Source organism: Ictalurus furcatus, chromosome 5 (genome assembly GCF_023375685.1).
Source record: "Ictalurus furcatus strain D&B chromosome 5, Billie_1.0, whole genome shotgun sequence".
NCBI classification, from domain to species: Eukaryota; Metazoa; Chordata; class Actinopteri; order Siluriformes; family Ictaluridae; genus Ictalurus; species Ictalurus furcatus.
In genome coordinates this window covers 33,374,707-33,386,788 of record NC_071259.1, presented here as the reverse complement: position 1 = coordinate 33,386,788, position 12,082 = coordinate 33,374,707, and the positions used below count along the sequence as shown (strand labels likewise).

Genomic DNA, 12,082 nt, shown 5'->3' with positions numbered 1-12,082 from the left:
CACGCTTATGGACAAAAATACAGATTCATTCCACAGAAGCAACACGGAGCGGACAAAAATGTGATTTAAAACATTATCATGACCCGGGTTCATCAGGAGGGATCATAAAAAAAACTTCAAAGGGAAGATATATATATATGACACAACTTAAGCCTTAATTTTATAAGAAAAATGACATCACATTAACGCACAGTAAATAATTTTTACTCTCCAATTAAACATTATGTACAAACTGCCTTATTATATCTGCAGATGGTTCCTGATGGATTTGAAAGATCCAGTGAGTAGAAATTCAGATCTGGGAATTAGTGTAATAATAATAATAATAATAATAATAATAATAATAATAACAGGTTGAATAATATTGTGAAGAATAATGCTCGCTGAAAGTAACAGAAATAATCAAGCCTCATGTACTTAAATTTAAAGTCAATAATTTGTAAAGTTTGTTCATAAATTCCAAAAGCACAAGTGTGTGTTCCACTGAGCCCACACTTCAGGCTCTCCAGGATTTTGCGAGCGCAGAATTTAACGCAAAATCAAGGAAACGCCACGATATTCGGAGGAGCGTGTGATTTTTCTAAGTTTCCGCAGGTTTTCTGGAGATTCGGGCCGAGACGCGTCATGTGATGTCATCACGACGCGCATTCAGCCGACGCCCTCTTCCATTCACGTGCGTCGATCATGAGTACAGTTAAATCTCTCATTTACCAACAAACATCACTACGAAACACTTTAGAATTTGTAATTGTGATTTCACTGATTCGAGTACTTTTGCGGCAAAAAAAAAAAAAAAAGCACAAAATTCCGTAAGTCGCATCACAAATTTTGAAAAAGAAGCCGCCGTAAAATCGAGCGTTTTTGGCCGCAACGGTCACAAAAAAACTCTGCGACATCCTGTACGGACTGACGACATAATCGCAGTCCCATTCATCTACAGGACTGATTTATTTATTTATTTTCAGAAAAAAGCACTTGATGATGATGATGATTATTATTACAGTTATCTGATAAAGGAATTGTGCAGCTGTAGATGAGGCAGAAAAAACCCCTCCATTCTTTGTTGTTTTTGCGATTTGAAGTTAAAGCTGTGACTCCTGAAAGAGAAACGTTCTGATCTGTAATCAGCGTGTTCGTATTAATCCAGTGTTCCTTCCATTGTTTTCATGTTTGTGCTCTAATCGCTTTGGCACGTATGAAATTGCACTACTGTGAGCTCGGCATGCGCTGATCATCAGCTACACAGCACGACAAATCATCGACAGACAACAGCCACGTAAACGTTTAACACGCCATGCACCGAAATGAACCAAGCTGGACCAAAAAACAGACCGAGTAGAAGGTTTCTCCACGCGTTTCACGTTTCTCCACGCTTTACACGTTTCTTTACAGACCGAGGAGAAGGTGTCTCCACGCGTTACACGTTTCTTCACGCTTTACACGTTTCTTTACAGACCGAGGAGAAGGTTTCTCCACGCTTTATACAGCTGGTGTAAAAGTTATTCAGAAACAGTTCAGTAGTTGTTTTTTTTCCCCCCAGAACTAAACATGAAGTAAAAAAAAAAGCACAGTGGCTTTCCAGAACTTTCTGGTTACAGTATATATATCATCATAGTATTTTCTTAACGTCATTTTGAAGTGATTTGTTCAGTTTATATTTACAGTTGGGGATTTAAAATTTCTAAAGGAATTATTTTTAATATAATAAGTAAGTATTTATATGAGTGAGAGATCTAACGCGCCAGTGTCGGTCTCTCTACCGAATGCTTGCTTTCTTTCTTTCTTTTCTTTGATCCTGGTGGGATTTCGGTGCATCGCTGGTATAAAACATGACATGAGATTATAGTTTTATAAAATGAAACTAAAAGCTGGTCCTGTGACGAGGATATGCGAGTTAGTTGTGTATCAGCACATGCCTGCTCAGAACACGGACTTCCAAATGTATTCATTTTTATATTATTACGATTGTTATGGTTTGTTATTATTAATAAAGGGAGCTTTAGAGAGCTCGAGTGTCGTGTGGAGAGAGAGAACCTCCACCAGAAATGAACGATGATGAGCTAGGGTTAGTTTTGTCAGGGTTTGAGTTTGTGTTCATGTTGTTGTGAGCGTTAGTGTGTTGTGTATCGTGGCGATTAGAGCAGAAGAGTGGATTGTTGTGTAAAGATTTTGCGTATTTTCCACACCGTGCGATCGCACTACCACTTTCTGCCTTATTAAAATCTTTTATTATTTTATTCCCTGCCTGACAGTTTGGTTTTAATCGCTCTTCTTCTTCTTCTTCCTGTGTGTACAGTTTAACAGATCGGTGAAAATCATTTGATTTTTTAAAAAAAATTATTCTTTTTTTTCTTTCTTTTTTTTTTTTTTTTTTTTTTTTTTTTTTTTTTTACAGAATTGTGCTTTTTTTTTTTTTGGCTTGGATATTTATGTTAATTTTAATTTAAAATAAAGCTAAAAATTATGCTTAATCTCACTGTCACTGATCTCTTCCACCAGGTGGCGCTACACACACACACACACACACACACACACACACTTCACAAATAATATCTGAAGGAAAAGCAGTGTAATGATGTAGAACTTTCAGACATTTCAACGTACATTATACATTTAAATTATTCATATTGTTTAATAATAAAAAAGTTTTTAATTAAAAACCCCACTGCTTCATCATAGTGAATTAAAAAAAAATCTGAACGTTTAAATTGAATCTTCATTTAAAAAGCCAGATTTATAGTGTGAGTGTGTGTGAATGTGAGTGAGTGCGTGTGTGTGTGAGAGTGTGTGTGTGTGAGTGGCGCATTGGTTTGATATTAATATTCAGTTTCAGAATAATTTGATATTTATTGAATATATTTCATGCTTTTCTTCCTACACTATATGCAGCACATCTTTAATGTTTAATTGCTGAATAAAATATTTAATAATGAGGTGAGTTTAAAGCCGAAACGTTTCACTGGACCTCCAGAAGGACGTCACCGAGCCGACAGCATCATCACGAACTCTGAAAGACAAAGAACACACACATTATTATCCCTGATTATTATTATTATTATTATTATTATTATTATTAACGTTATAATTAACATTAACACACTATAAACCTCAGCACTGATGACGCAGAGGAACAGCGGAGATAACACGTTACGGTTTCTATAGTAACAGCTCGTTCACGGGGGCATTTACAGCCGACGCTCCATATAAACAGATTTAAAAACTGTTGAGGTGGAGAAGTTTTGTGTAAATGTATGATTTATGGAAGGAGTCTCCAGTGTCAGCAACGTCGGGAGAGAGTGGGGACATGCTGGAACAGGAAAATAATCATCTTCAGGGAGGTAACAGTAACTTCATCACTCGGTAAGTGACAGGAACAGCACCGCTATTACGTTTACATTTACATTTATTCATTTAGCAGATGCTTTCATCCAAAGCGACTTACTAATGAGAAATTTGGTATTGTTTAATTCATTTGCAGAACATTAAATAAAACAAAATGAAATAATAATCCAATGGTGTAACGCTGGCTGTATACGTGTGTAACTATGTATGCTATCTGTACATGTGTGTAAGCTGTATACGTGTGTAATGCTAGCTGTATACGTGTGTAAGCTGTATACGTGTGTAATGCTAGCTGTATACGTGTGTAATGTAAGCTGTATACGTGTGTAAGCTGTATACGTGTGTAAGCTGTATACGTGTGTAATGCTATCTGTATATGTGTGTAAGCTGTATACGTGTGTAAGCTGTATACGTGTGTAATGCTAGCTGTATACGTGTGTAAGCTGTATACGTGTGTAATGCTAGCTGTATACGTGTGTAAGCTGTATACGTGTGTAATGCTAGCTGTATACGTGTGTAAGCTGTATATGTGTGTAAGCTGTATACGTGTGTAATGCTAGCTGTATACGTGTGTAAGCTGTATACGTGTGTAAGTTGTATACGTGTGTAAGCTGTATACGTGTGAGCACCGCCGCATCAGCGAATCTTTCAAACGAGAAAATTCGAGTTGAGAAAAGAGAAACATTACTAATGTGAGATGTGGTTAAGAGGGCGGGGCTTCCAAGGTGTCAGTTAATATCGGAGAGTTGAAAACACCTGTGCACCTGTCAATCAATCCGGATTCATTTGTGGATTGGCTGTCAGTGTTATCGGAGGGGAAGAAGGCTCTTCTGGTGGGTTTTTAGAGGTAAGTCGTAGCAGCGTACGGCATTAATAAAACGTTGTTGTTTTATATAAAGCTCAGACAAATCCACCAGGGCTGCAACTAACAATTATTTTGATCATCGATTAATCGAGCGGTTTGGATTAAAAGGACAGTTTTTATTTTTGTGTATTTTTTTTTAAAACGTGTTCTTCCACATTCTGCCCGACGTTGTCCTTCAAACACGGTGCAAACTGAAGGCTATGAAAAGGTATTAAATGTGTCTGTGTGGGCTATGTTATACATCAAGCGAAGGATTTAAAAAATATAACATTTTAATATTTAATTTTAATATCTGAGTTATCTCGAAATGACCTGAACATCTTCTGCGTGGTTTCTAATCACAGTTTCTCACCATCAAAGTCCACGGTTCCGTCTCCGTTGAGGTCGATGTCAGACAGAATCTCCTCCAGCTCTCCCTTCTTCAGCTTTTCACCCAGCAGCGTCTTCATCGACTCCTTCAGCTCCTCGAAGCTGATCCTTCCGTCTCCATTACAGTCAAACTGAGGCAGAGAGAGAGAGAGAGAGAGAGAGAGAGAGAGGAATATTGTACTACATACATTCAGGATGTGTGTTTAGCTCAATCTCTTGTGTTTTGGAGTGCGGTTCTATCTCAGGTAAATGTATCTTCAGTAGCAGTGTCCTGCTCAGGGTTGCGCTGGATCCCGAGTCTGTCCCGGGAACACCGGGATCCGGACAGGGATGCGCTCTGGATGGGACGCCAACCAATTGCAACGCTTCATTTCTGATCCAAAACAATTTCAGGAAGTAATCAAGAGATGATAGACTTTTTTTTTTTTAGCCCCAATCGTTCCTACACACACCGCAGTGGATATTTTTACGTTCTAGTGTGAAATCAGAACCGAACAGAAGACAATCCAAAAATACTTGTTTCATGTTGATTCTGAATAGCAAAATATATTATTAAGATATAGATAACATCTATAAGGTGAGAACATACCATCGGCTCCTCCTGTCAGTCAGAAGAAACTCAGATTCCTGTACCAGAGTTGATTAAAATACTCCTCTGAATCGGACGCTCTGATTGGCTCTGATGCGAACACTGCATTAATAATGGTGTTTAAATTGCGTCAATAAACGCCACCGACGTTATTATTAAAAACTGGTCTTGTTCTTCTCATCAACCACTGAGACTAAAGCTCAGGGTCTAAGACAGGATCTAATGGTACTCTGGGACGTGACTAGCAGACGGGATCGTGTTACAGGAGATAGTCCAGTACTACAAAGTAGCTTGATGACAGTAAAAATTGCCCACATCTAAATTTGAACAGTTGGCGAGCCAGCCAGGAGCGAGCCAGACACCGAGGATGATCATCTCCTCTCATGTCCTGCTCCATCGCGGTCATATCGTAGGATCTCAGCTGGAATTCGAGACGTTACGGACACTTCATTAGGTGCTGAGTACTCGCCTGTTTGAAAGCACAGTGCAGCTCTCGCACTCCAACCATGTGAGCCGTCTCCATCAGCATCCTCGGACCCATGAGGTCGCAGAAATCATCGAAATCTACATGACCGCCCCCTACACACACACATACACACACACACACACACACACACACACAGACTTTTTATTCAAGCCTATAAGCTCTGTGTGTGTAAATGTATTCGATTTCAATTTGAAAGCTATAATAAGCTACATGATGAAATCATGGTATCGTGATCTTCATGACATGAAGATCGTGTGTGTGTGTGTGTGTGTGTGTGTGTGTGTTCTAAATGAAACACACTTAAGTAGTGTCATGTTTTAATCACAGAAATAAAGAAAGATTCCATCATGTTGATCATCTCCATGACGTGAAGAGACAGAAACGTCGGTATCTGAAACACACACACACACACACACACACACACACGTTATACACGCTCACATTTCATCTTGATCTGCTGGATGATCTCAATCAGCTCCATCTCTGTTGGCATGTACCCCATCGTCCTCATGCAGTCCGCTACGTCTTTATAGTGCAGATATCCGTCCTGATCATAATCAAACTCCTTAAAGGCTAGTTGCAGCTCTACACAACACACACACACACACACACACACAAGCAGTTTTGGTCAAGCTGTGATTTGCAGCTGCACTACTGTCCGAACTGCTGTTATAGAAAATTAATCAACACCTTCTGACCAATCAGAATCCAGAACTCAGCAGCACCGTGGTGTAAAATAGTTCAAGTAAGTAAAGGCATTTGGCTTCTCTACACATCCCTGCTGCTGTCAGCCAATAAAAACACACATACACTCACCATCCAGCTCCTCCGGCATCAGCTTTCTGTCCTGGAGAGAGAGAGAGAGAGAGAGAGAGAGAGAGAGAGAGAGAGAGAGAGAGAGATGACTCAAACAGAAACTAAATATGGAAATCATCAGTCCCAGGAGATGTGTCCCATAAATATTCACTATTTATTCACTATCATTCACACACACACACACACACACACACACACACACAACCACAGCAGCTCAGCACATTTAGTTTGTATTTCATTTTCATTTAGAAACGCTGGGAAGCTCTGGAGGCGATAAACATAGTGAGAAAAGACAGGAAATTTATCAGAGAGAGAAAGTGAGGAACTAATATGAAAAAATTCAGAGACACAAAACAGATGAAACACACACACACACACACACACACACACACACACACACACAGTCTAATTGGATAACACCATATCATGCTTTGCTGTCCCTGACGTCAGTACAAACACATGCTGTGACTAACAAGATGAAATAGCAAGACACACACACACACACACACACACCATCTCAATACAACTACATGTCACGTCCCTCTAATCATCTTTTCCCCGCTCCACCCTGTGTAGCTCCTCCCCTTTCTGGGTCAAGGAAATCTATTTGTGTTGCGTCTCAGGGTGGTGGATTATGGGTAAGCGTGTCTCAGAGGCATCCTGATAGCCCCACGTGCAGTCCTCCTAAATCCTACCAGTGCAGTGTGTGTATCTTCAGTGCTGTACATCAAGCAGCCTTCAGGTGAATCCTGATTGGACGAGGCGGGGAGGTGTGTGCGGTTGTGTATCCTGAAAAGTTGTACGCCTTTTCCCACAGGTTCTAATATGAATTTCATAGCAGTACAGCTGGTATTGATTCTTTACTCTGATATCTTATCTAATATCTTTTTTATATATTTTATTCATATTTTATTTTATGTATTTATTTTATTCTATATTTCTGGAATTTCCTACCTGGGATTAATAATCTTATCTTATCTTATCTTTCTTCTCATCTATATTTTATTTATCTAGAGTACTATAACTATAAAACTAAAGCTAATGTTTTGGTGGTTAAGCTGAGCAGAGCAACAGATGGATTACAGTCGGAAACTGTACACGTACAAAGTGACACACCCGAACACACACACACACACACACACATCAGTTTTCATTATATCATGTCATTATTTTGTGTTTCACACTCGCATGCTGGATGTGTGAGGAGACTGACAGTGATTCATCATCACAGGTTATTAATATGCTTGTAATCGCCTTATCTTTCAGCCTTGCGGATAGGAAGCAGAGTGTTTAGATGTCTCCCACACACACACACACACACACAAACACCCACACACACACACACTCCTCATCTATTCTCTTTTTTGACTGCAGTCACACAAATGTGGTGTAGTAAATGTAAATTAAAGTTGAGGGTACAAGTTGCTTTTGATTTTATGAACCTCATGGTTACGCTAGCAGCTGTGCAGTTGTTTGTATCGCTTGTCGTTTGTCCAGCATTTTCCCCCTGTTTTTCACACTTTGTTCTCATGAGAACTATAAATTAACTAGTATGAAACTAAACGGTAATGTTAACGGTCTGCATTTATATAGCGCTTTTTTAACCTCAGCAGTTCTACAAAGCGCTTTACACTGTCTCTGCATGTGGAGGTCATGTGGAGTCATGTGGAGGCATATGGAAGTCATGTGGAGTCATGTGGAGTCATGTGGAGGCATGTGGAAGTCATGTGGAGTCATGTGGAGGCATGTGGAGGCATATGGAGTCATGTGGAAGTCATGTGGAGGCATGTGGAGGCATGTGGAAGCAGGTGGAGTCATGTGGAGGCATGTGGAGGCATGTGGAAGCATGTGGAGTCATGTGGAGGCATGTGGAAGGCATGTGGAGGCATGTGGAAGTCATGTGGAGGCATGTGGAGGCATGTGGAAGCATGTGGAGTCATGTGGAGGCATGTGGAGTCATGTGGAGTCATGTGGGAGTCATGTGGAGGCATGTGGAGGCATGTGGAGTCATGTGGAAGTCATGTGGAAGGCATGTGGAGGCATGTGGAAGCATGTGGAGTCATGTGGAGTCATGTGGAGGCATGTGGAGTCATGTGGAGGCATGTGGAGGCATGTGGAAGGCATGTGGAGGCATGTGGAGGCATGTGGAGTCATGTGGAAGCATGTGGAGTCATGTGGAGTCATGTGGAAGCATGTGGTGTCATGTGGAGTCATGTGGAGGCATGTGGAGTCATGTGGAGGCATGTGGAGTCATGTGGAGTCAATGTGGAGGCATGTGGAAGTCATGTGGAGTCATGTGGAGGCATGTGGAGGCATGTTGGAGTCATGTGGAGTCATGTGGAAGTCATGTGGAGGCATGTGGAGTCATGTGGAGGCATGTGGAGTCATGTGGAGTCATGTGGAGGCATGTGGAGTCATGTGGAGTCATGTGGGCCGGGAATCGAACTGCCAACCCTACGATTAGTGGACAATCCGCTCTACCACCTGATCCACAGCCGCCCCAGAGTACTAATGTAAACTAATGTGAAAATCACACTAGTGATTATAAATATTAAAAAAAACAAAAACAGTGTGTAAATCAGTTCTATGATTTAGATTAAGTGTAACGCTAGGCTTCGTGCTAGCTTCTGTCTCAGATTAGCGAAGTTTAGGGTGAATTTATGGTCACGGTACTTTAAGAATCAACCCTGATATGATCTGACATCGAATTCACATTAACTCTCAGATTAAGTTAAAGTGATGCAGTTGTGTTGATACGATCAGGGGTTGTTTGTTTTTCAGGTAAAAAGCAAAAACATTGACAAAAAAAAAATAGTCCAAGAACTTATGAATACAAAAACTCAAAATCAGAATCTTCCAGACTTATACACATCCTCTGATGTTGTGTGAGCTGCATTTTAACGATTTCCTTTCTTAGCACTTTTATTTACTTATGTAAGATGGTGAATTTCCGCCCCTTTTTGGTAGAAATACTTTCTGTGGAAGAGCATTTCGTAACGCGAGCTGTGCTGAGTCGTTCTCTACCGCGCGGATTAATCTGCAAGCTGTGAACGTTAAGCAACACACGGGGCTGCGGCCTAAACCGCATAGTATTCCCGAATAGGGTGCCTAAATAGTATAAACACCACTGGTGTACTGACGTACTATTCAGCGGGGCAGTGTGTGGTTTGGGACACAGCCAAAAGCAGAACGCTATAAATATCGCTATGATAGTTAAGAGAATAAAAGGTTTCTTCTCTGCTTGAAAGTGATTGTCAGAGTTGTGGAGTAACATTTGAAAGAGACTAATTCTTTCCTTTTAGCTAGCGCGCTAACAGTAGCTGTTTTGTGCCATATTATATCCCGCGGTTTGTGAATATATAACTGTGAAGAAAGGAAACTGCGAGATCAGAATGCAGCACACAGCTGAAAGTAGCGAGCTACACGGCTAACGTTAGCACGTTAGCAAAAAACAGCCGTTTTGTTGAAGGAGAATCGGTCAGTCAGTGAGACTCTCTCTCTCTCTCTCTCTCTCTCTCTCTCGCAACTCTCTGTGGTAATCCTTCTGCGCGCCCAATTTTCCCGCCAAGTTCCAACCCCACAGCTCTGACAGGACTGTCATGGCGACTCACGTTCCATATTAAAGCCCTTTAGCTTCAAAACTAAATACGTCTCGATTCTTTCTCTCCACAGATAACGGAATATAAACTATATTCTTGAGACACCTCTGTAGTGACCTGCCGTACCTGTCCGAACAGCGTGTTCAGGAAGGACGTGTACGCCGTTACAGAGCTCTGGCTTATTTTTCTTTTCAGATTCTCAGCTTTAGATTCTTTAGTGCTGCTTTTCAAAGCCGAGCGTAATGGAGGATCTGATGGAGGAGAGGAACCGGAGGAGGAACTGAGGAGAGAGACAGAGAGAAAAGTGTTGGCACTCAATTTCGGAATTTTAAAAGTGCAATTGAACACTTCAGCGTTCATCACCCTCAGCACTCTGAAATGACTTACTTTTGACTCGAGGACGGTTTGCTCCTCTGAGACATGCTGAAGAAAGAAAATAAAGGATTTTATTCCATTCTTGCTGTTGTAATCACTTCACGGTTCACCTAAAATCCTGCCATGATCCACTGCCATAAAACAAGTACACAATAATGATCTAGATGTAGCTTACAGTAGGATTTTAAATAAAGTTCACAACAATAATAAGGCTGGTTTGCTAGCTAAAGATTTGTTAAAGGAATCGCGTCTGAAAAACGCTCGAGGAACAGGAAGTGAAATAGTTTGGTGCTTGTCTTTTGTTTGTAGTGAATTGCGATACTCGTTTTTCCTTCTTCACGTATGAACTACAATTAATTACCTACGGTGTAGTGTTTGTTATTCAGTCCCTCCAGGATTCCGCAGTTTTGCGAATGCAGAAATTAGCGCCAAATCCAACAAATTTTTCCCACAATTTCCGCAAATTTGTGATGCAAAACGCATCGCGACGTTATCACAACGCGCATTCAGCCAAAGCCGTCTTCGATTCGTGCGCATCGAACATGAGTACAGCTAAAAGGTCTTTATTTAGCAACAAACATCGCTGTGAAAGGCCGTGCAATCGCAATTTCTGCAATTCGAGTAGTGTTCTGAGAGAAGAAGCACAAAAAAACCTTGCAAGTTGCGTCGCAAATTTTGCAAAAAGACGCAGCAAAATCAAGCGTTTTTTGGCTGCAACAATCACACACACACACACACACACACACACACACAAAACTGAAATCCTGTACAGACTAGTTATATTTGTAAATAAATAATGTGGAGGGGGATTTGTGAAGCCACTGAAGTCTGTTTAAATGGAGACAGTTCCAAAAAAAGTTTGATCCTGTGGTGGTGGTAAGGAAGAAGGTCGAGGAGACGACATAAAAAACAATGCAGTTGTTCTTTTTATTGGCAAAACTCACACTTGAAGCATAAACATTGGGCTTCAGCGGGTCAGCGAACATTAGCCTAACCCTACATGCGCATTACGCTAACAACAATCACTAAATCTGACTAAACAACCGTAGCTGCTGTAGTGATGGAATCCATCATTAACCGAGTCGTTCTGCTGTGGAATACAGTGGACTTGTGAGGACTCCTACAGCGCATGATCACTATAATATGCAAATAATATGCAAATTCTAAAGTCATAAATCAATCACGAAATCCCTCGTATCTCTGTTTTATCCCGCTTTTGCCGAATTGCATATATTTTAAAGACACCGAATGACAGAAGGTCAGGCATAACTTTAAAAGACGAAGCTCTGTGCTAGTCGTTAATGAGCAATAATGGCTTCTTAACTTTAATTAGCTTCTGAAACTACTTACTACTTAAAAAAAAAAAAAGAAAAGTGCTAGGATGACTTGCACATATGCTTCCTGTCACCGCTTTTAATGAGATTCTCAGGACCGACTAATGATTAAACGGAGACGCGAGTCGCTGCCAGTCAGCACGGCCACCAAAAACAATCTCGCTCCCTAACAGCATTAATTAGAATAAAGTATCAGAAGAGACAGAAGCTAATTATAAAACTAACCCGGCTGTAAAGAACGAGGCTCCAGTGTGACGTGTGTGTTTGATATGCTGCATTTCACACGGCCGCTTTAAAGCGAACAGC

General features: G+C 40.7%; 2 protein-coding genes across 2 annotated transcripts in view; one reads left to right on the top strand and one right to left on the bottom strand.

The window, feature by feature from the left end:
- lonrf1l (LON peptidase N-terminal domain and ring finger 1, like) overlaps nt 1–3,602 on the top strand; it is a 9,946-nt gene extending 6,344 nt beyond the window's left edge. Inside the window, exon 12 of the mRNA XM_053625822.1 lies at nt 1–3,602. This exon is cut by the window's left edge and continues 1,045 nt beyond it. The gene's annotated coding sequence lies outside the window, so the exon portion shown is untranslated.
- cabp4 (calcium binding protein 4) lies at nt 2,921–11,170 on the bottom strand. The gene is made up of 7 exons (XM_053625823.1): nt 10,455–11,170; nt 10,194–10,347; nt 6,469–6,499; nt 6,094–6,237; nt 5,635–5,744; nt 4,560–4,707; nt 2,921–3,007 (listed from the first exon to the last, which is right to left on the bottom strand). The coding sequence occupies exons 1-7, from the start codon at nt 10,487–10,489 to the stop codon at nt 2,979–2,981; spliced, it is 651 nt and encodes a 216-aa protein (XP_053481798.1). The 5' UTR covers nt 10,490–11,170; the 3' UTR covers nt 2,921–2,978.
- Between the last annotated feature and the right edge of the window lie 912 nt (nt 11,171–12,082).

Coding starts and splice junctions, on each gene's coding strand:
- cabp4 (XM_053625823.1), bottom strand. CDS start 10,489: ATGTCTCAGAGGAGCAAACCGTCCTCGAGTCAAAA. Junction 6,500..10,193: donor TGAACACGCTGTTCGGACAG/GTACGGCAGGTC, acceptor CTCTCTCTCCAG/GACAGAAAGCTGATGCCGGA. Junction 5,745..6,093: donor CCAGCAGATCAAGATGAAAT/GTGAGCGTGTAT, acceptor GTGTGTGTGTAG/GGGGCGGTCATGTAGATTTC.